Raw genomic sequence first — 20,180 nt, forward strand, 5'->3', positions numbered from 1 at the left:
TGACCACAGCAAAGGTGAAAGTGACCATAGGTTTCTTCATGGATTTCATAAACTTAAAATAAATAACTTATTCGATGTATACCGCACTATATCCTTTTGAATCACTTCAATAAAACCTATCAGTACTCCCCTTTTTTAGCAGACAATCATGCAAATCAAAGGACCCTAAAGACTTGCTGTACACCCACTCATCTGCACTGTATAGCAGGGTAAGCCCTGTGTGCTGCAAAAGGATTTCCTCCCCATCGCTGCTCTGCCAGCTCCCCTCCCACCATCCTATTCAAACGGGGAGTTTTAAAGTAAATTGAAGGGACACTGCACATGCAGCTGAGCCCAAATCAGACAAAATAAATAGGAAGACATGGTTTGAATTAAAAATAGATTTATTGGGCCCAACTTCAAATTCAATTTCTACTTCAAAAGGTGCACAACTATTGTGTAAGAGGAATAATGAGTGACCACATGTTTCAGTTCTCTGCTTAACGAAGCACAGCCCACACCCAGCAATACTTTTCAGTCTTTATTCAGGTCTGAACCAAAAAAAGAAAAAAAACTAACAGAATAAAGCTTATTTTAATTTAACTTTTTTTGTTCAAATGGAGGTGTAGTGCTGATGGAACAGACAGCATAGCAAATGTTCCAAAAGATAAGTGATATATATATAAAAAACAGAACAAAATACTGGTACAAAAAAAAAAAAACCCACTAAAAACAAATGTTATCCTTTCACTTGTGTCATTAATACTCAGGTCTCCCTCATATCGGGAGCTCTATCATTTATATATATCTATATAGATATATATATTAAAAAAAAAAAAAAAAACCAGCTCAACTGTGAGGTCTGGCGTTTAGACAGAGCAAAGCAGGGGTGGGGGGTGTGGGGCAGTGAGGACTGGGAGGGAGATGTCATCTAAAAGGTTGGTCTCTGTAGCGACGATCGGCCGTTAGTTGGCATGCTGGGCTGTGGAGAAGCACAACTTCAGGGTGTATGGGTAGGGACCATCTACAGGGATAGAGAAAGTGAATTAGTAAGCCATTGCACAGGAAAACGGAGGAATCAATACCAGTACAGAGGTACTAGTGTCTCTGTGCCAATACAACAGCAGGAATAAGAGCATCAACAATACCTGCGCACATCATTAATAAAATCAACAGCAGTACAGTATCAGTGCTAGTATTAAACTGTACTAATATTAATACTTGTATATCAGTGTTAGCCAGTATAAGATCAGTCCCAGGGCTCCCAGTGCTGGTACTTACTGGGGTTCTTCATCTGGAAGTGGTTCATCATGGCCAGCGCCTCCATGGCATCGTTGATCGACTCCCACTCCAGTAGCCCGGAAGAGCTGCGCTCGCCTGGACCCCCGCATGCGAGTAGAGAGAAGACAGTCCAATTTATTTACACTGCACAGGAAGACCCAGTGCACTACACAAGACCATCCAATTCACACAGCAGAGACCGTGCTCCACACCGATCAGTGCCCAGTCAGAGAGTACACTTACTTTTCCCTGTGAACAGCTTGATGTTTGAAGGACTCTTGACACCGAGCTCCTCGCAGATCTGAAACACACACTGAAATCAGCATTCAATATACAGACATGCCAAGACTCGCCTCTCCTCCACCTCACATTTTTCTGCTTCCCTCTATTCACCCTACAGCCCTCCCCTCCTCCTCCCCCTATTTTCTCCACCCATCATGCACTCTGAATGCCCTTACCCCCTACATTCCCCTCCATTCAAACCCTGTACCCATACCCTCCCCCACGTCTCCCTTTTTCTGACCTGGTTGAAGATGTCCACGGAGACGTCGGGCTGTGCGTTGAAGAAGTGCAGCACGTTGCTGGGGTGCTGGATGCGGTTCTTGGCCGCCTGCTCGGGGGAGGTGAAGCGGTTGTTCCGCGTGCCGTGGAAGTCCTTGAAGGAGCTGCTGCCGTCCTCCAGCTCGTACGACTGGCCAGGCATGATGGCTTGCTGCTTGGACACACTGCGGAGGGAGAGAGAGGGTTAATACACACTGCAGAGAGAGACCGAGGAGGGAAAGGGTGTGTCTGCAGGGCGTACTGTGTCCTCACCAGACGTTGAGCTTTTGACCAAACAGGAAGTTGTTGTTGAGATGGGTGATGGCGCGGTCCACCGCATAGCAGTCGCCCATCTCCACCATAGCTGCTCCCGGCTTACTCTTCATAAACTTCACCTGAGGGAGAGGAGAATTAGCTTGGACAAAGTCCCAGAAAACAGCGCTGTAGTGTGATCTGCACAGTAGACTCAGAGCTGGCAGTTACCAACTGTACAAAAATTACGATAAAAAGTAGGACAGATTAAATCTCTTAAGTGCCCACCTCCCCATGTCCCTTACCCTCTCCACGTTGCCATAAAGACAGAACACGTTGAAAACTCTGTCGGCGTTCATCTTGGACGGCTCCAGACCGTACACCATGACCACGGGGGAGTCAGCATGAGGGCTGTACTCCGGAGGTGGTGGTGGGGGTGGCGGAGGGTGGCCGTACTGGGGACCCCCGTAGCGCTGGCTGTGGCCTCCTCGCCGAGGCCCACCCATGGGCGGCCCCATGCGGCGGCCCTCGTAGTGGGGGGGTGGGGGAGGCCCGTAGCTCTCATCGTGGTAGTGGCCGTGGTAGCCACCTTGGGGACCGCCTGAGAGAGAGAAGTGTGGGGAGGGAGAGGTGAGAAAGGAAGAGATTTATCAGAGTGCACAGTCCCTGCAGGAATATTGGCACTGTACAATAGTGTGCTGCTGTGTTGTTCTGCAGTCACCAGTGCACAGAGTACCTCAGTGAATAATCGCAGGGTCTGTCCGGCAGTAACAGTCCTGGACCACACTGTTCCACTGTACTGTACCATGCCATACTGCACTGCTGAGAGCTAAAGCATACCGTACTGTACTGCTGTAACTGCTATACCATGCCATACTACTGTAAGTGCACTATACCATATTGTACTGCTGTGAGTGCTATACCGTACCGTTTCACTGTACTGTATAACTATTGTACAACACTGTCCCTCTGTACTACTATAACAGGTAGAAATCAAGGCTGCAGCTCTTGAGGCCATAAAAGATTGACTGGGGGGGGGGGGTGGTGGTGGTGGATGTCTTACCATACTCGGGGGGGTGATCTCCCAGCAGGGCCGGCTGTCTCTGACGCTTGTTTGGATTAGCGTTCATGTCTACTGTGAACAGAGTGGAGGTAGGGAAATGGGGGAGGAGGAGAAATGCACACAAATAGAGGACAGGGGGGGCAGAAAACAAGAAATTCAGAGAGGAAGAGAACAAGGAGAATTGGAAAAAGGGGGAGCAGTGACAGTAACAGAGGGAGGAAAATTAAGAGTGCCAGGCAAGGCAGAAATTAACAGAGCACAAAGATTGATGGGAGGGAAGGAAGGGAAATGGGAGGGAGAGAAAAAGAGAGAGAGACACCACGGTTATTGCACAATAAATCCTCCCTATCTCTAGTCTACTCTGCATTACATACTACTGCTGCACAAACCAGGCTCCTAGGAGACCGCAGTAGAGAGGGACAGCGCACACCAACTGTACACACAAGCACCACCCCCACCACCCAGCTCAGGGCTACATCATCAAGAGTCCTCTCAGCTCAGTAACACCAGGAGTCAAACAGCAATAGGGGTCAACTGCACAAGACACTGTCAGTAGCGACTAACTTACATAGTAGTCAATGCAATTCTTTCATATTGGTTAAGGTGCTTTGTGCCAAAAAAAAAAAAAAACAGGAGAAACGCTAAATCCTTTTACACAATCGGCCACTATTACCATTACTACTATGTACTACCACATCTCACAAGCAGACTATCAGATTTACAGTGAACAGCTCTACCTGGTGTTCAAACTCTACATTACAGTATATATATTTTTAAGTGATTTTAATGATCAGCAAGAAAATGAAACGCTTGCACAATTCCCACAGAGAAAGTCACAGATTTCACTTTATTCAAGAAGGTGAGAATACATTAATTTTGAAGTTTAAAATAGATTGATAGAACAGGCTTCATTTAAGTAACTGACAGTTTAGCTGCAGGAAATACCAGGAGACAGGACAGGCTCGAGGCAGAGGGCCTTACAACCACCAACCAGTCTCCTGCCTGGTCCTGGAGAGCACCAGACTACTCAGTTTTCCAGCTGACCATCAACAATCACAGATTTCTAAACACTGGGAACTGAGTGAAATGAACTCAGTCCCTCACTCAGTTTGGAGTTACGGGCACTGTGCTCTAGGGCCCAAGAGGCACTTGCTCCCAGTGATGTCTAGACTGAAGATCAAGTGCCAGAGCCAGCTGGACTGGGTCTCACCAGGACCAGACAAAAGCACTCACACCCACAGACACACTCATTCAACCCAGGGGCGAGAACAAGCTTTTCAAATGCAATTTATAAGCATTAAAAACAAATTCTTAGGGGACCAGTGGGGCACCTAGGGGGAGGGTTTGGGTGGGCTGGGAAAATGCACCACAGTCCAGTAGGGCTTCAAAATTTCTCTATGGTCAGCCATAGGGAAAATGTTTTGATTGTTCCAATTATGCCTCTAACAAGCTAAATTAGGTCACTAGGAGCTCAGAGGAATGAAACACTAAAGAGAGTGGACTGCGGTGGACCAGGCTGGACTGCACCCCTAAAGGCCCAAAGCTGAGGAGCCCTGATGGGTGAGGGCAGTGCCTCCCAGCACCGGCCCAGGAGGGGCCCCGGTGTCACTGACTTTCATGCCAGCCGAACTTGTGAGAGTCCTTAACTGGACTTACTATGATAGTCTGTAGTTGGAGTGAAAACCACCCAATCAGTACAGGGAGTCATCCAGCACCGGGCTGGGGCACCCAATCAACCTGAAAAAGGGCTTCAGGGTGGGTGACGATGCTGCACCCTAACCTTATTGAGCAACAGAATAGCTCCCAGGAAGGGCAGTTTGGACAAGTCAGGGAAAAGCAAGCAGGCAAATACACCAAATCACAGCACCGAAAAACAAGCTCCTACAGTCTGAGGGCAGCATCGCTTACTGAGGAGCCAGCCTACAGAGGAGCCTCTACCAGCTTCTCTACTGCCCAACCCACCCCCCGATGAGAGAGGACAAAGAGAAAATAGAGCATCAACACCTTTTGGGCGAGAGAGGGGTAAGGAAGTATACCAGCTTTACTGAGCGGTCTTTGCAAACCGGAGCAGGAGCCTTGAATGGGAGTCTGTTGCCAGGCAACACCCACCCTACTGGTTACACAGCTGTGCTTTATAATCGAGCCCCAATCTGATTGGTCAGCCTAAGGAGAGGAACCCTGTCCTTATCCATTCTGAACAAAGTGATCACTGCACCTCTGGATTGGGGGGGACCAGAGAACCTTGTGTTTTGAGACCCTGAGACAGTCTAATTTAAAAATCAGCACAGCATTCAAATTGTGCATCTGCTTCCCACAACCCCAGTGATGGACTTTGTTGCTGTAGGTATCCAGATTGGAAAGTTTGGGAATATTCAAATGATTCAGCAGAATTTAATTCACTAAGTGTAAAACCAGTCTTGAACTGACTGAGCACTAGTTTTTAGTTCAGTTTGGCAGACTCCCATAAGAGCTCCACAAGTTTTACAAGTTCATTTACAAGCAACCACAACCCCCCCCCTCCACCCCCAAAATAAATAAATAAATAAATATATATCCAATATATATATATAAAAAAAAGCAAAAACTAAGACATGTAATTAAACATGTATGAAAAACATTGAAAGATGAGAATTATAATGAAGATTTACTTACAGCCACTGTCGAGAGGATCTGTAGATGGAAAAGGAGAGAGTCAAGGGTCAGAGAGAGAGGGAGGGAGAGATCATCTTCTGGGTTACAGCCATCACTTCCACCCCTCCCTCCCTCACTCTCACACACTCCTATTCTTTTTACCGTCTCCATCCTCTTACCAGAAAGAGTACCGTATTTCTGTTTTATTAATTTGTTGTTGCTGCTGCTGCTGCTGCTGTTGTTGATGTTGTGGTGGTGTGTGTGCTTTGCGTTCTCATCCCAGCTCCTGCAGTTGCGTAGTTCTGTAGCTGCCATTTTTTTGTTATGGCTTTTCGTTTTGTGGTGTTGTTGAGGTTTATTTTGTTATTTTGATTGTAGTTGTTGCAGTTGTTGAGGTGCGTTTGTTTGGATAAATAAAATCTGCTTACCGTGTCCTGACAGCAAGCAGACGCGATTTTTTTCGCAGTTCAGAGACGGATGTCGTCAAGAGACACACAACTCCAAACCTGCATCACATGGGAGGTGTTAGAGACGTCAATAAGGCTTTTTCAACAGGGACACAAGGATGTATATTTAAAAAATAAAAAGGGGAAGGGGGGGGATAGGCAGAAAGCAGCTTTAAATAAAAAAATAAAAAAAGGGGGAGGAAGAGGGAGGAAAAAAAAAAAAAACTGAAAGGGGGGGTGGGGAGGAAAAAAAAAAAATCCTGATGACGTTTGTGAAACAAGATGATCGCAAGGCGTGGTTGTTGTGTCTGTTTTTGTCTGCTTTGGTCTGTCTGCGAAGGTGTGGTATAGCTTGTATGGAGTGTACAGGTCTCTTCCGTGTCAATGTTCCGATTCCTTCCCGTGTGGAAAAAGCGTGTGATTGTGGCTGCTGTTGCTGGGATGTTCCCTGTCCACCCTCCCAACCCCCCTGCTGCCACCCAGTTCAGTATGAGAGCTCACTGCCGGAGTGTGCCGTTGTGTGTGTCAAGCACAAGAAATGACTGAGCAGGGAAAAAGAGAAGTTGGAAGCCACACACCCTCACCAAAACAGTATAAAGCCCAGAGGAAGTGTTGAATGTGTCTCAGGATCTCTCTCTCTCTCACTGTGTCTTTGTTTTGGATTGTTTATTGGGTTTTTTCAGATTTCTTTGTTATCCTTGAGATGGTGCAAAAGTGTCATGGGGTCCTCTCGTGTGTGAAGACAGAAAAAGGAGGGGGAAAAAAAAAAAAATGTTGGCTGTAATGTGTGATCAGCCGTGCTTCTCAATGGGCACTGATCAGATATATGTGGGTCTCAGTCAGTGCCTTTTCCTCTCTGCCTCTCTCTGTGGAGATGTGGTGCTATATATAACAGAAGGCAGGACCACTTTAATAGGCATCTTCCTTTCAAGTTTGGAGCTGTGAGCGGGAATGGGAGCTGCAGTAGCAGGAGTAGCATTGCTAGTGTCTTGTCAGCAAACAAGTGACATGTTCCTGCAGTAGGAATGGCAGGCAGGGGTGTCTCAGTTTTTGGTTTCAGTGCCGTGGTCGTCCCATGTCTCCCCTCTATCTCTCACTCACTCTCGTGTCTCTCTGTGTCTTGTTTTCCCAGCGTGTCTTTTGTCCGTGGTGATCTCTGGTGGTGCAAGTATAAATGCAAACATGTCCCCTCTTGTGTTCCAGTCAGTTGTGCGATTGCAGTGCAGTCTGTTGTAGGGAGGCGTAGCGGCGGATGTACTGCTTTGTTGTTTGGTTGATGTTGTTCTGCAGTTTTGCGGTGCTCAAGTAGCCTGTATATGTGACTGATTGATATATATATATATATATATATACACACACACACATATATATATATATATATACATAGAGAGAGAAAGATATATAGGACGCGCCAAGGAGTGTGAAGAGCACAAAATGGCCGACGGGCAGCTGTCAGTTGGGGGAGGAAATACATGTCCAGCAGCAGAGTTATGGGGGCAAATTTTCATTTGAAAAATTCAAAATTCCATGATTTTGAATTTAAATTCAGTATATAAAATATAAATTTATATACATATTTTTAAAACCCATCAAGAGTTAAAGAACTGTAATCAACACCGGATTTGATTTTAGCCAAACTGAATTGCCCCCTCTCCCCTGCAGCTGTGGTCAGCCAGGGTACAGATGTACCGTACCCGTCTCAATGTGGCATCGCCAATGAGCCACTGACCCGAACGCAGATGCACCTTTTATTGGCTCTTGACAGTAAGTGTATGTGTGTGTACATATAGGCCTATTTTACTTACAAATAAGGGGTCTATTTGGAGTACGGTGCAGATTAACACCAGGGTTGCAGATTCAAATGTAAACCACCTCCAATGTAAAGAGAGGCTGGAGGAATAGTGATTTTTTTTTTTTTTTTAATTATATGTATATAATACACACACATACACACGTATATATACATACACACACATATCCATACATCAATTCACACACACTTCTTGGAATTCACTGCAATATATGTGCCCCTGGAAGTAGCCTAGGCATCAGTGAATTCTGTATCACTGCTGTACACAGGGCAGAGGTGGCGATGTCTCCATCAGATATTAAGCCCAGACATCCTACTCTGCTGCTGTAGCACATCTCGCTTTACTGCGGCCAGCTCATACCCCTGGCCTTTCAGAATAGCGTGTCAAGAGTGTGTGTGTATGTTTCTGGGAAGCAGCGACCGACCCGCAAGGGTAAAAGGCAATCCCTAAAACGGGGTTGGTGTTGGCCATTCTAGCAGGGCAGGTATGGAAACGAGTGAGATGGCCTGGAGGTAAACAACTAGCTTCCTTTTCCTGCAGAGGACTGGTTGACAATGAGGTGTCATTACAGATGTACAGACATGCGTCTTCTAAAATTGGTTAACACAACCGGAAGAACTAGTTTAAACCAGTGTTTTTAGACAATCACATATACAGACTAATAGGGAACACAGTACCACTAACACAGCTACATAGTATGGTTGTCATAACTCTGGCATTGGCTGATGACCTCACAGCAGCATCAATCACCTGCCCATGTCATTCACAGTTGTCCATATTCTACAGGGGTGTCCGGACTTGTCTGGTAAGAGGACACCCCAGTCAAACGCGAGATCATAATTCTTTCAATAAGCATGGGACAAAGTCAGCCAGAGGGGTTTTGCAAGCTGTTTGGGAGCTGTTGTCCATCTCACGGTCATGCGTGTCTGAGCGCCTGTAGCTTCCAGGTCAAATCGGATTAATAATAAGAGTAACTTCAAGGATAACTCAAGTCTATTTCAGGCCAGAGAGAAAAAACTACATCACAGCCAGCCTGCACAGATACCCAGTCAGGACATTTCCTGTGGTGACTCAGCATTCACTTTCTGATTTAACTCTAATCTCAAAGGTCAAAGCAAGTCTCACCACAAACGTCATCATGCAAAAGCAGGCTGCAGCCTGCTTTGTGTGCCACCTATCATACACGTCTACAGTTGACTAATGTGCTATACTTACTCCGTCAATACTGCGCATAAAAAGTTACCGATGCAACGATCCATCCCAGGGATTACTAGTCAAGACTGGAGATGGACATTGCCCAGGTCTGTTTCAAGAAGGAAGTGCATCCAAACAGCACGTGATCATACACTGAAGGAAAATATTCTCTGGCTCTCGACTAATGGCACACAGCCTTCTGTGGGGACGGCTACCCACACTGTCTGTACAGATCAACCTATATACTCCAGGCATTTTACCTTTCCACTGACCGTTCCAAAGTTGACAGTTACATCAATGGTGTTGGGAAATAAAATTAAGGGCAATTTAAAAAAGCAGCATCAAAGCATGTGACTCACAGATCTAAACTGGAGCATAAATACAGTACAGTGAAATACAGTACGGTATACCGATTGCATTGTGCTTTTGGTAATCTAAGTCATGCCAACAGAACAGACTAAATTCAATGGGAAATGAAAGGATTGTGAAGGTGCGTCTATCAGACCAGTGTTGCAGTGCAGTGCCTGTATGGGGGAGAGAGAGCACGCGTGTGCGCGAGTGTGCGTGTGCGCGCGTTCACGGGTGCATGTGTGGGAGACCAGCTGCACTGTGGATGCTCTTCACACCCCCCCGCCCCCCCCCCTGCACCCACTCAAACACGCGTGTCTTCGCACCCAAACAGGAAGCTGCCGTGTGAGGACAGAACAGGACCGCACACCGTGTGGAGAGGTGAGGAATTGGCACTAGAACACCACTGAGACAAAGCATCACTGGGCGCCAGGGCCAGGGCAGGGCAATCAGGGCTCCCTAACCAGCGCTAGAGATCAGAAAACTTTAAAAAGGTACAAATTAAAATAAGTACATAGGTTTAATGCTCAGAAAAAAACTAGACTAAAAGCATGACACTATTATACTACTCTTATTGGGAGTGTATGTAAATAGATAACCCTGAGGTACACATCCTAGAAGTCCAGTCTGCCAACAGAGTGCTTTAAAACCCTGGACATTGAAAAAAGGCTGAGACTCAGTGAGAGGAACATGAGGTCTGAAAGTTTACATTTAAATCCAGATTACAGGATTTCCACCAAGTTGAGCAAAAATGCCTATATACCTCATATTAGCTTCACTCTATTACTGGGAGGGGCTAAGATACCTCAATAAAGCTGTTGAATGGTATATTAGCAGAATAAAACCCTTAAAAAAAGTCCCTTAAAAATGTTCTACTGGAATTAAAAAAAAATATATATATATATAAGATCTCTAGCGACGATTCCAGAGACCCTGCGACTGTGAAAGCAGTCAGTCAATCAGAAGTGCACAAGACATTTAGACTGGCAATTACACTGGGCTCAACAAAGGGTGACCAGTGCTCAGTGGCATTCTAGTGTGAAGGTTTGCCCCGCACCCCCGGCCCGCCCCGCTCCGCCACCCCAGTGGTAGTGGAAGGTGCTGTGCAGAGGGAGACGGAGGGCTGCAGCCCTTACCTTGGCCACTCAGGTTGGGGTTGGTGTAGTCCCAGGTGTCCTGGTCATTCTTGAAGACATTGAGGCGCGTGGGCTGGAAAAAAAAAAATGAGAGGGGGGCATTGAAAGAGGTTAAACAATATCTGAACACGCTACTGCTCTGTATTTGCGTGGTTCCTCTTTTCAGACAATGGCAACAGATGTGCACTCCCTGGAGAATCAAATCTAGCAACAGTGGCGCACTCACCTTAGCGTACTCGATCTTCAGAGTGCAGCAGCCGGAGTAGATGTCTGCACCGTTGAGAGAGGCCTTGGCTCTCTGTGCGCTCTGGACCGAGTCGAATGTGGGAGCAGAAGAGTCAAGGAAACCAGGGCACAGACAACACCGCTCCCCCCAAAACAGTGCAAGACACTCAGGTAATGATGGAGTGGGGGTGAAAATGTTGAGCAAAGGGGAGATTTAGGGGTGTGTGGAAACACAAAAGAACACTAACATTACAAATGTTAAAAGGGATGTCCTATGACCCGCCCCAAAATACTGGGATGTCAAGCAGATCACACACAGACCGGAGCCACATTAGACAGGCGCTATAATGAAAGGATATTCCACCATGGCCTGCACTCCGTTCTTGCGGAAGATGACAATCCTCTGAACTGGACCGCAGGGGTTACAGATGGTGTATAGCACGTCCTGCACACACAGATCGGGGGGGGAGGGGGGGGGGGGGTTGGGGGGAGAAAGAGAGCACACATGTTAAAAACAGACAATCTACAGACGGATTTGCACAAAACAAAAAAAATAAACTGAATTAGGGGCATCTCCAAGGAGTTACTTAATAAAAACAGGCAGCAAGTACACAACTGTACAAGATAAGCCAGTTAACATGTTAATTTCCAATGAAATGCAGAAGCTGTGGCCAGGGAATTTGTCAAAGTTGTCACTGGTAGCACAGAACCATGTGCGCATGTATAAGCATGCATGTACACGCAAAGGGGTTGGTCCCTTACCGTGGTGATGGGATAGATGGGGTTCATGACGGTGAGGAGGAGGACATTGTTGACGCTGCGGGAGTCGTCGGGGTCCCCGGGCCGCGAGATCTTCTGGCTGGTGGAGTAGTTGACGAAGGCAGGGTGGCCAGCGATGTAGATCTGGTTGTCAGAGGCGTAGTTCACAGCGTTGCAGGAGCCATTGATGTCCTCGTACTCCACCAGGGCCTGGCGCTTCTTGGGCATGACCACCACATAACTGAGGAGAGAAAGGAGAGGGATACAATTAAAGAACATGATTACCAAGGGGCAGTATCGATTGTACTATTTATGAATAAATGCAGTAGAGAAGGAGAGTTAAAACAGGGACTTCATGAAGTCAGGCTGTAGAGCAGGGTGTCAGACTCCAGTCCTGTTACAGGCCAGCACTTTGTTTCTAATTTGGTCTAATTAAAGGCTTAACTGGATGAATTGAACCCTTCTTTCCAGACTCCAAAATTAATTGTGGGGACTGTCTCAAGTGATCAACAAATTAAGACTTCCACAATAAAAACAATCTGATAATTTAAATGGGACCGAGTGAGAAGATTTATTTGAGTTATTGCGAGTTCCTGTTAGGGCAAAAACCAGCAGACACTGGAGACCGACAGCCGTGATGGAGAGCAAGAGCAGACAAACATGGGGAAGACAGACAGACGCATCAAGTCCAGTATCCCTCAGTATCTCACCTGATTGGGCCGAACTCCTGCAGTGCCTCCACCAGGTCAGCCTCCATAATGCCGTCCACCAGCCCACGCACGTGCACCACCGGGGATGGCAGGGTCTTGTGTGGGTCTTCGTACCCCTCCTGGAAAGAGAGGGGGAGGGGGAACAGTGTAAAAATCATATGACTACATCTTCACTATTATCGTTATTAAAAGTAGTAACTTATTAAATGCTTTAATGCACAAAGTGTACTGTGCTACTGCAGTCACTGCCTAGACTGGACTAGCTTGAGAAGTAATGGAGGAGTTGCACAGAACTACTCACAGCTTCCTCCTCTGACTCAAACAAGTTAAACAATTTAGTGGCAGAGGTTTAAACCATAGCAATAGAAGGGGGTAGTGTAAGGGAAAACCACAACCTATCAGATTTAGATTAGAATCTAAATTCCTGCAATGCTGTGGGTTTGTCCTGAAAGATGGCTGCCTGCCTGCTGCAGAGGACTAGCATTCACAGGAACAGGTCTAACTTCCAAGAAAACAACCCGCACACCCACCCGTGTGATACAAATCACTCATCAGTAGAACGGGCAGATGGGTGCAAGCATACACACGCATGCAAGATCTGGCATGAAGCATTACTGGCCCAAGCTTTTTAATCTTTTGATCACTTTGTATAAAACAGTGGATTAAAACCTTCAAACTGTGACCACAAACTGTGTCTTGGTAAATTCAAACACAGGAATTTACTTCATTATAAATTCACAAGTCCCACTCCCACAGCACAACCTACTTGTTGTCAATTATATTCCACGACTGCTGGTTCTGTGGGTGTGACTAAAATGAATGCATAAACATGACTTGGCTTTAGGATGCATTTATTTTTCTGCATAAATTCATTCTTTTCAGAGACATTTTTCATAATCACAGATTCCCATACATAGTGAAGAGTCAAACAGACCATTTCAAAAAGACAATCGAGTTACAGAAACCGGAAACTGTAGGTTGGCAAGTTTCAGGCCAGCAAGGAACCCTGAATGTGGCCGAGAGAGAATGCATAGCCTGGGATCACAAGTACAACAGCATGCGATGGCCCAACAAACAGACCCAAGTATTATCATTAGTCTGTGTGATGCTTGTTTTAGAAATCTCTCAGTCCTGATGTGACTGGTGATTAATGTGTACCATTCAGAAAACTGAGTTGCCCTGGCAAAGAACATCAACTAAGGCCAAAGCATCAAAAAGTTGCATACCACACAAAGTACAAACACTACAGAGGCTTCATTGTGTTTATTAATGTGCCTGCAGTGTTCCAGGTAATCTCATTAATAAACAAAACACTCTGCATTTTAATAAAATGTCTGGAAACAAAACCCAGTTTGTGAAAACTCATGTGAAAAGTGGTTTGATGTTACCACATTAAATATGAATACTATAGACTATTTACTTATCCAAGATCAAACGTTCATATTCTCCCAATTTGTTGCAGAGGCTAATGAATATGGATGGACAGATGGTATGTAGCAGGGTTGTTTTTGTTAACGGCTGAACAAATCTCAGATGAATGGCCGCTGCATTATGTGCCATTGTAACGGGAAACGAAGTCTGTGACCGGACAGCGTCAACACTGACCACAGAACGATGTCCCATAACGTTCATTACCACCCACCCTAACGCTGCCTATTACCCAGAACACCCCCTGCGCGACAAAACGCCGAGCACATGAGGGAGGACGCACCAACAGCACAGCTGGTGACAAAAAGCAAAATGGTTCCAAACTCGCTTAGATAAGGTTTTACATGAATAAGCAGTAACGATGCTTTCACATGTTGTGGAGAAAAGAAAAAAATCAAGACACTAGATCTGAAGAAAAACTTGAATTGACCCAATCATATCTGTTTCACGTGGTGAAGTAATACAAACGAAAGTAGAAACTTTACATTTCAAATATGTACTGAAGAGCGTTGGAAAAAACAATCGCGTATGCAATTGTGTACATATAAACATAGCTTACCCAGACCAACGCAATACTTACAATACAGCATATGGCATTAACGTGATCAAACGTGTATAAAACGCAACATATACAAAAATATTCAAAAACTATATAAAAGTCTACAGCACCGTTGTGTTACAACAGACATTATGGGATCATGTTGCATGTGAGGATCTGAAGTAACATTTTCTCCAACAAAGCGACATCTAACAATAGGGCCTGGTAGTACAACGACGAGTATTTTAGGTCCATTCATTCTGGACATTGTCAATACACGGCGGATTTATAAAACGGCAAGTTATTTTGCCACGTTTCACACAACGCAATACAAATATCAATCGATCAATCCAGCTCTTAGCAGGCGTGTGCCGTTAATCAAACAACAATGGCTTCGCGTATTCATGCCTTATGCCCCACAACTCCTAATCTACCATCATAACCTTATTACTTGAACCGCTTGATCCTCCAGTGCTGTAACAGATGGCGCATTTAAAAACATTAAACCGAGGAAGTGAGAAATACAATCCACACTTAGTCTCACATTCGTTCATGTCATTGAAGTAATGGTGGTTTTGCGTGTGTTTGCAAGCGCACACGTACCCTACTGCTCTCTTTGTGCAGAATTGTATTTACGTCTTTACGTCAGTTCTTCACTACTCGGAAAACATCCAATAAAACCACATAGAAAAACACATTTCAACGCGTATTTTTTCGTTACCGTCGCCATGCTTCCGTCGCTGTTTTCGGTCTTCTGTCTCTTTGTCGCTCTACCGCCCTCGTTGTAGTAGCGTCCAGCCTGAGCAGCCATTTTGTACCCGTTAAAAAGCCTCGGTAACGTTGTCGTCGATGAAATGAGACGGCGGGACAAGCGGAACAAAAAGAAACCTACCAAAGCCCGCCCACTGATGCCGAAACTCGGCCTGGGATTGGCGAAAAGGCCTTGTCAATTCGGGTACGACACAGGCCAGGGCCAATGAAACGCTAAGTATTCACCCGACCTGTTCCTGATTGGTAACCAGCGCCTGTCTATCAAAATATGGGGCGTGTGCAATACCGGAATTTGGCAAAGACAACGCCCACGAAACTGTGCCATTGGACAGGATGGTCGAAAGAAATGAGACGATTGGATGGTTACCTACGTCGATCAATTGGTACAAACTACAAAGGATCTGAACTACATCCCAGATTGGATACACCCCCGTCAATCATAAAAACTCAACACACCACTTATCCAATAACGTCTTTAAGTGCGTAATTTCAAAACTGTTAAAAGTTTTATTATTACTGGATAAGAGAGCACCATTAAGCTCCCACGCGTGGTTCTATTTTTAAAATCCACTGTAAAAATAATAATAATATCAATCAAATATAAAACCGTGTTACTAATAACGCCCCCGTTGCTTTCAGCTGAATACGTGATCATTTTTTAAATCTTTAATCTATCGTGATATCGTGTATAGTCTATTGTATTGTATCGAATGGGAGGGTGTAGTGTAGCCCCCCACTCATCCACTGCATTGTGTTGAGGCCCTCAGTCCAGACAGTGCGAATGGCCGGCCATTAAATGGTGATACTTATTAACCCAAGACATTCCTCTATAGAGAATTAATCACTTGCATAAATCACCCATGAATCAAATGACTGCACCTTACTTGTTTCTTTTTTCAGGTACTATTTATTTACCATTGAAATTGTGCGTGCGTTCATTTACCTGTGTTATGTGCTGTTTGTTGTTTGTAATGAATTAACTGCTATAAACAAACTTTGTTTTTTTTGTGCAAAGTGATTTAGATAGACATATTCCACCACCAACCACAACCTCGTACTAGAGTTTACTTTGCACGCCCCCCCTCCTCAAACACAGCACCAAGCACAAAATAGAGACAGCTGCAAAGACACACGAATGAGGAGGTCTCCCCTCTCTTTTTTCTTTTTTAAATCATTGAGGCTTATTTCTGGTTAATCTCAAGTTCTCTAAGGCTGGGAGTGAAATATTAGAAAGAGCCAGTAGAGCAAGGGGTTCAGTTTTTAATCTCAACAGAAACTCTGCCAGCTGTTCTGTGGAGTTTCATTATTTGACTTCAGCCCGTCATTTCACACAGAGGAGGACTGTGTGTCGCGTATGTCCTGCCACTTCTAGTAAACAGATAATGTGATACTGATAGTTTTTATCTTATGAGTAACTGAAATGATTCACAAAACACAAAACACAAAAACCATGACCCTGTAGTTGCCACAGAAAGCAGTGTTTCATTCACACTGTTGCTGTATTTATTGTTATGATGTTACAATACAATAATGTGGGAGAAAAAGAGATACAAATATAGCTTCTGGAATGAAAGAGATGAAAGACCTAGATTGACTCTCTCCCTCCTACTCTCCTTCCCCCTCTCCCTCTCCTTCTCCCTACCACTCCTTAACAGTCTTGTCGGAGACAAACTGCCCGTGTGGTGCAGCGGTGTTGGGGGGCAGCAGGGCCAGGTACAGGGGGGTTTCAGCACCTTCCTCTGGGCTGCGGGGGGCTTTTGGTCCGGCCATATCAGTCCGCACCCAGCCGGGGCAGCACGCGTTCAACAGAATGCCGTCACCTGGCCGGGTCTGGGTCAGGGAGCAGGCCTGGATCCGGGACAGAACCGTCACCCCGATCTGCACAGACACAGGACAGGAGAGAATGGTGAAACAGCACAGTGTTACAGCGAAGAACAGCATAGTGTTACAGCACAGTACAGTGTTACAGCATAGTAGAGCACAGGACAGCAAAGAACAGGACTGTGCAACAGCATAGTACAGCACAGCACAGCACAGCACTGCACAGTACAGCACATAATTGCACAGGACTGCAGTACCTTGCTGGTGCCATAGGCTGTGTTGGGCCAACCCTGGGCCTGGTGATCTCCTTGCTGCGCCGCCGACACAAACTCCTTCATCAGAGAGCCCAGCTCCTCCTCTGACAGCTGCTCATCACGAAACCTGCAGAGAGGGAGGGAAGGGGAGGGAGAGAGTAGGAGAGAGAATGGGAAAGTAAGAAAGAATGGGAGAGAGAGGGAAAAGGGGTTAGAATGCTGAGGAGGAGGAAAAGAAGAAAAGGAAGGGAGAAAGAAGGAAGAGGAGACTTACAGGAGTGAGGAGGGAGTACCCAGCTGGTCTCTGATTTAGTGTCCACCTGAGGGACGAGGAGGAGGAGGATTAAGAATAGGGAATAACCAGAGGGACAAGAAGAACAGGAAAAATAGGGAAAGTAGAAATGAGGAAGATGTGGAAGATCAGAAAATCAGAGATCAGTTACAGAATGGAGGGAGGAGAAGAACAACAACAACAAAAACAGAAACAGCTCAGTATACTCTCTCTCTCTCTCTCTCTCTGTGTACCTCTGCTGTTTCTCCGGGCTGCACTGTTTCAGTGCCCTGAGGCTGACGAATGAGGATACGTTGACGACACGTCCCTGGGGCCGGATCAGGGGCAGCAGGGCTCGGCTCACACGCACGGTGCCCCAGAAATTGGTCTCCATGGTAATGGCTGCCTGCTCCCCAAATGGCTCCACTGCGTCCACTGAAAAGGGGAGAGATGGGGAGAGATGGGGAGAGATGGGCATAGGAAAGGGGAGCAATGTGGAGAAGGAGGAGAGAGAAAGAGATAGTGATGGAGGGGGATAGGGAGAGAGAAAGAGAGAGAGAAAGGGAGAGTGAGAAATAGTTTGAAGCAAAGAGAAAGAGGGAAGGGGTCAAGTGGAGAGAGAGAGAGGAGACAGCGGCAGGGGAGTGGGTGTAAGGGGATAAAGGTAAGAAGGAGGGGGAAGATAGATAGAGATAGGGGGAAAGTGGGAATGGAGAGGAAAGGGAAGAAAGTGGTAGGGAGGAATGGAGAGTGTGTGGAGGTAAGAATAAACTAACTTTTATAGATGTATTGTTTATTAAATACTACTGCTGCTATAGGTACTATACAATAATATTTACAACAAAAGCAACATGCATGTATACAAATGCATATTTTCTTATCATTACTGTATAGCTGAGCTACGTTGAGCAATATATATATATGTGCTATTTTCTGGACTGGTACCTTTGAATGCGATACCAGCGTTGTTCACCAGAACATCCAGTCCGCCGTACTTCTGGGCCAGGAAGTCGCGCAGGCGCTCTACGCTGGCCTGGTCGCAGATGTCCAGCTGCTGGAACAGAGCGGTGTGTCCCTCCGCCTTGAGCGCCGCCACGGCCGCCTGCCCCCTCGCCTCGTCCCGGGCCGTGAGCACCACGTCCCCCGGGTAGCCAGCCCTACACAGCCCCGTGACGATGGACAGGCCGATCCCCTTATTGCCTCCGGTAACCACGGCTACTTTCTTGGTCGACATGGCAGTACAGTGCAAAATCTACAATAAAATACCGTATAGAAAATGCGTGCAGTAATGCGTCTCTGTCTAAGCAACAGGCTGCGATGCGCTGTGAGAAGCTGCTGGTCTCGGTTTAAATAGTGCACAGGTCTGCTCAGTGTGCCAAGGGTGAAAGAAGAAAAAGCGCAGTCATGTTCAGGTTATAGAAGTGAGGGGCAGGGCTTGCAGGCGCAGTGTTAATAGCAAACCTTTGGGGAGATACGAGACAGGGGTTTCGTAAGGATTCACGTTGGCACACTTAACCGAGCTGCTGTCATCTCTAACAGCTGATTTTACATATTACAGAAGGGTAAGGAATCGACTGTCCTGGGAATTCAAATGACGAGACCTGGGGCATGCCCTTGGTGTTTTGTCTTTTCATCACAGGACCCTTCCCACAAAAACTGTGAACTGATCAGATAATTCCAGTCTCAAACTGAACGAACTGACCATAAAATGGAAATAGTGTCCACCACAAATGTATTTATTTTTAAATCGTGACACATTTACCATACAAATACTAGTTAAATAAGGAATACAATGTGCCGAAATGTGTCATAGGGGGAAGTTGACGAGTCTTGTGTATTCAATGATATCTGTAGATTTAAAGCATTGTTAAAGGATTGTCAGGTGCCCTGCTTTCCCCATAGATGGAAGCTAGACCAATCACATCAGCCCCTCTGCACAGTGACTCAGCAGTATAGTCAGTGACTCTACAGCAGTGCAGTCCAGTAAATGAAGACACAGAGACAAGGCATCAAAACACAGCTGATGTGAAAGAGGCAGCAGAGCAAGAGATTCAGTTTTTAATCTCAACAGAAACTCTGCCTTCTGTTCTGTGGAGTTTTATTATTTGATTTGAGCCCATCATTTCACACAGAGGAGGACTGCATTTCCCATATGTCCTGGCACTTCTAGTAAACAGACAATTTTTATTTTATGAGTAACTGAAATGATTAAATTATCTCAAAAACCATGACCCTGTAGTTGCCACAGAAAGCAGTGTTTCATTCACACTGTTGCTGTATTTATTGTTATGATGTTACAATACAATAATGTGGGAGAAAAAAAGATACAAAAGTAGCTTCTCGAATGAAAGAGATGAAAGACCTAGATTGACTCTCTCCCTCTTACTCTCCTTCCCCCTCTCCTTGTCACTACCACTCCTGCACAGTCTTGTCGGAGACAAACTGCCTGTGTGGTGCAGCGGTGTTGGTACAGGGGGGTTTCAGCACCTTCCTCTGGGCTGGGGGGGGGGCTTTTGGTCCCACCAGTGACTCTACAGCAGTGCATTCCAGTAAATGAAGACACAGAGACAAGGCATCAAAATAAATAAACTATATTCCGTAAAGCCAGTGGAGATGTACATGTCAACCAGGGTTACAGTACAAGTCATGCTAAAATCTCACAACAGAACAATCATCCTTGTTCTTCTTTCACTTTTATATATATATATATATATATATATAT

General features: G+C 45.7%; 2 protein-coding genes across 11 annotated transcripts; both read right to left on the minus strand.

Moving 5' to 3' along the window:
* Positions 1-365: 365 nt before the first annotated feature.
* Positions 366-15,207, minus strand: hnrnpl (heterogeneous nuclear ribonucleoprotein L). 10 transcript variants are annotated; one of them, XM_066703810.1, is made up of 14 exons: positions 15,063-15,207; positions 12,376-12,494; positions 11,669-11,906; positions 11,264-11,351; positions 10,908-11,002; positions 10,682-10,754; positions 5,768-5,785; positions 3,116-3,184; positions 2,358-2,653; positions 2,074-2,195; positions 1,784-1,985; positions 1,503-1,573; positions 1,261-1,367; positions 366-1,003 (listed from the first exon to the last, which is right to left on the minus strand). In XM_066703810.1, the coding sequence occupies exons 1-14, from the start codon at positions 15,150-15,152 to the stop codon at positions 945-947; spliced, it is 1,647 nt and encodes a 548-aa protein (XP_066559907.1). In that variant the 5' UTR covers positions 15,153-15,207; the 3' UTR covers positions 366-944. The 10 variants fall into 10 exon arrangements, with proteins under 10 accessions (XP_066559907.1, XP_066559913.1, XP_066559908.1 ...); XM_066703816.1 differs by having other exon boundaries at positions 1,261-1,356; positions 1,504-1,561; positions 3,116-3,187; XM_066703811.1 differs by having other exon boundaries at positions 1,503-1,561; positions 3,116-3,187.
* A 1,362-nt stretch (positions 15,208-16,569) lies between these two features.
* Positions 16,570-18,873, minus strand: cbr1l (carbonyl reductase 1-like). Its single transcript, XM_066703820.1, has 4 exons — positions 18,404-18,873; positions 17,713-17,893; positions 17,191-17,314; positions 16,570-16,990 (listed from the first exon to the last, which is right to left on the minus strand). Exons 1-4 carry the CDS (start codon positions 18,690-18,692, stop codon positions 16,751-16,753), a joined length of 834 nt encoding a protein of 277 aa, XP_066559917.1. The 5' UTR covers positions 18,693-18,873; the 3' UTR covers positions 16,570-16,750.
* Between the last annotated feature and the right edge of the window lie 1,307 nt (positions 18,874-20,180).

The sequence above is a fragment of the Amia ocellicauda genome, chromosome 5, assembly GCF_036373705.1.
Source record: "Amia ocellicauda isolate fAmiCal2 chromosome 5, fAmiCal2.hap1, whole genome shotgun sequence".
NCBI classification, from domain to species: Eukaryota; Metazoa; Chordata; class Actinopteri; order Amiiformes; family Amiidae; genus Amia; species Amia ocellicauda.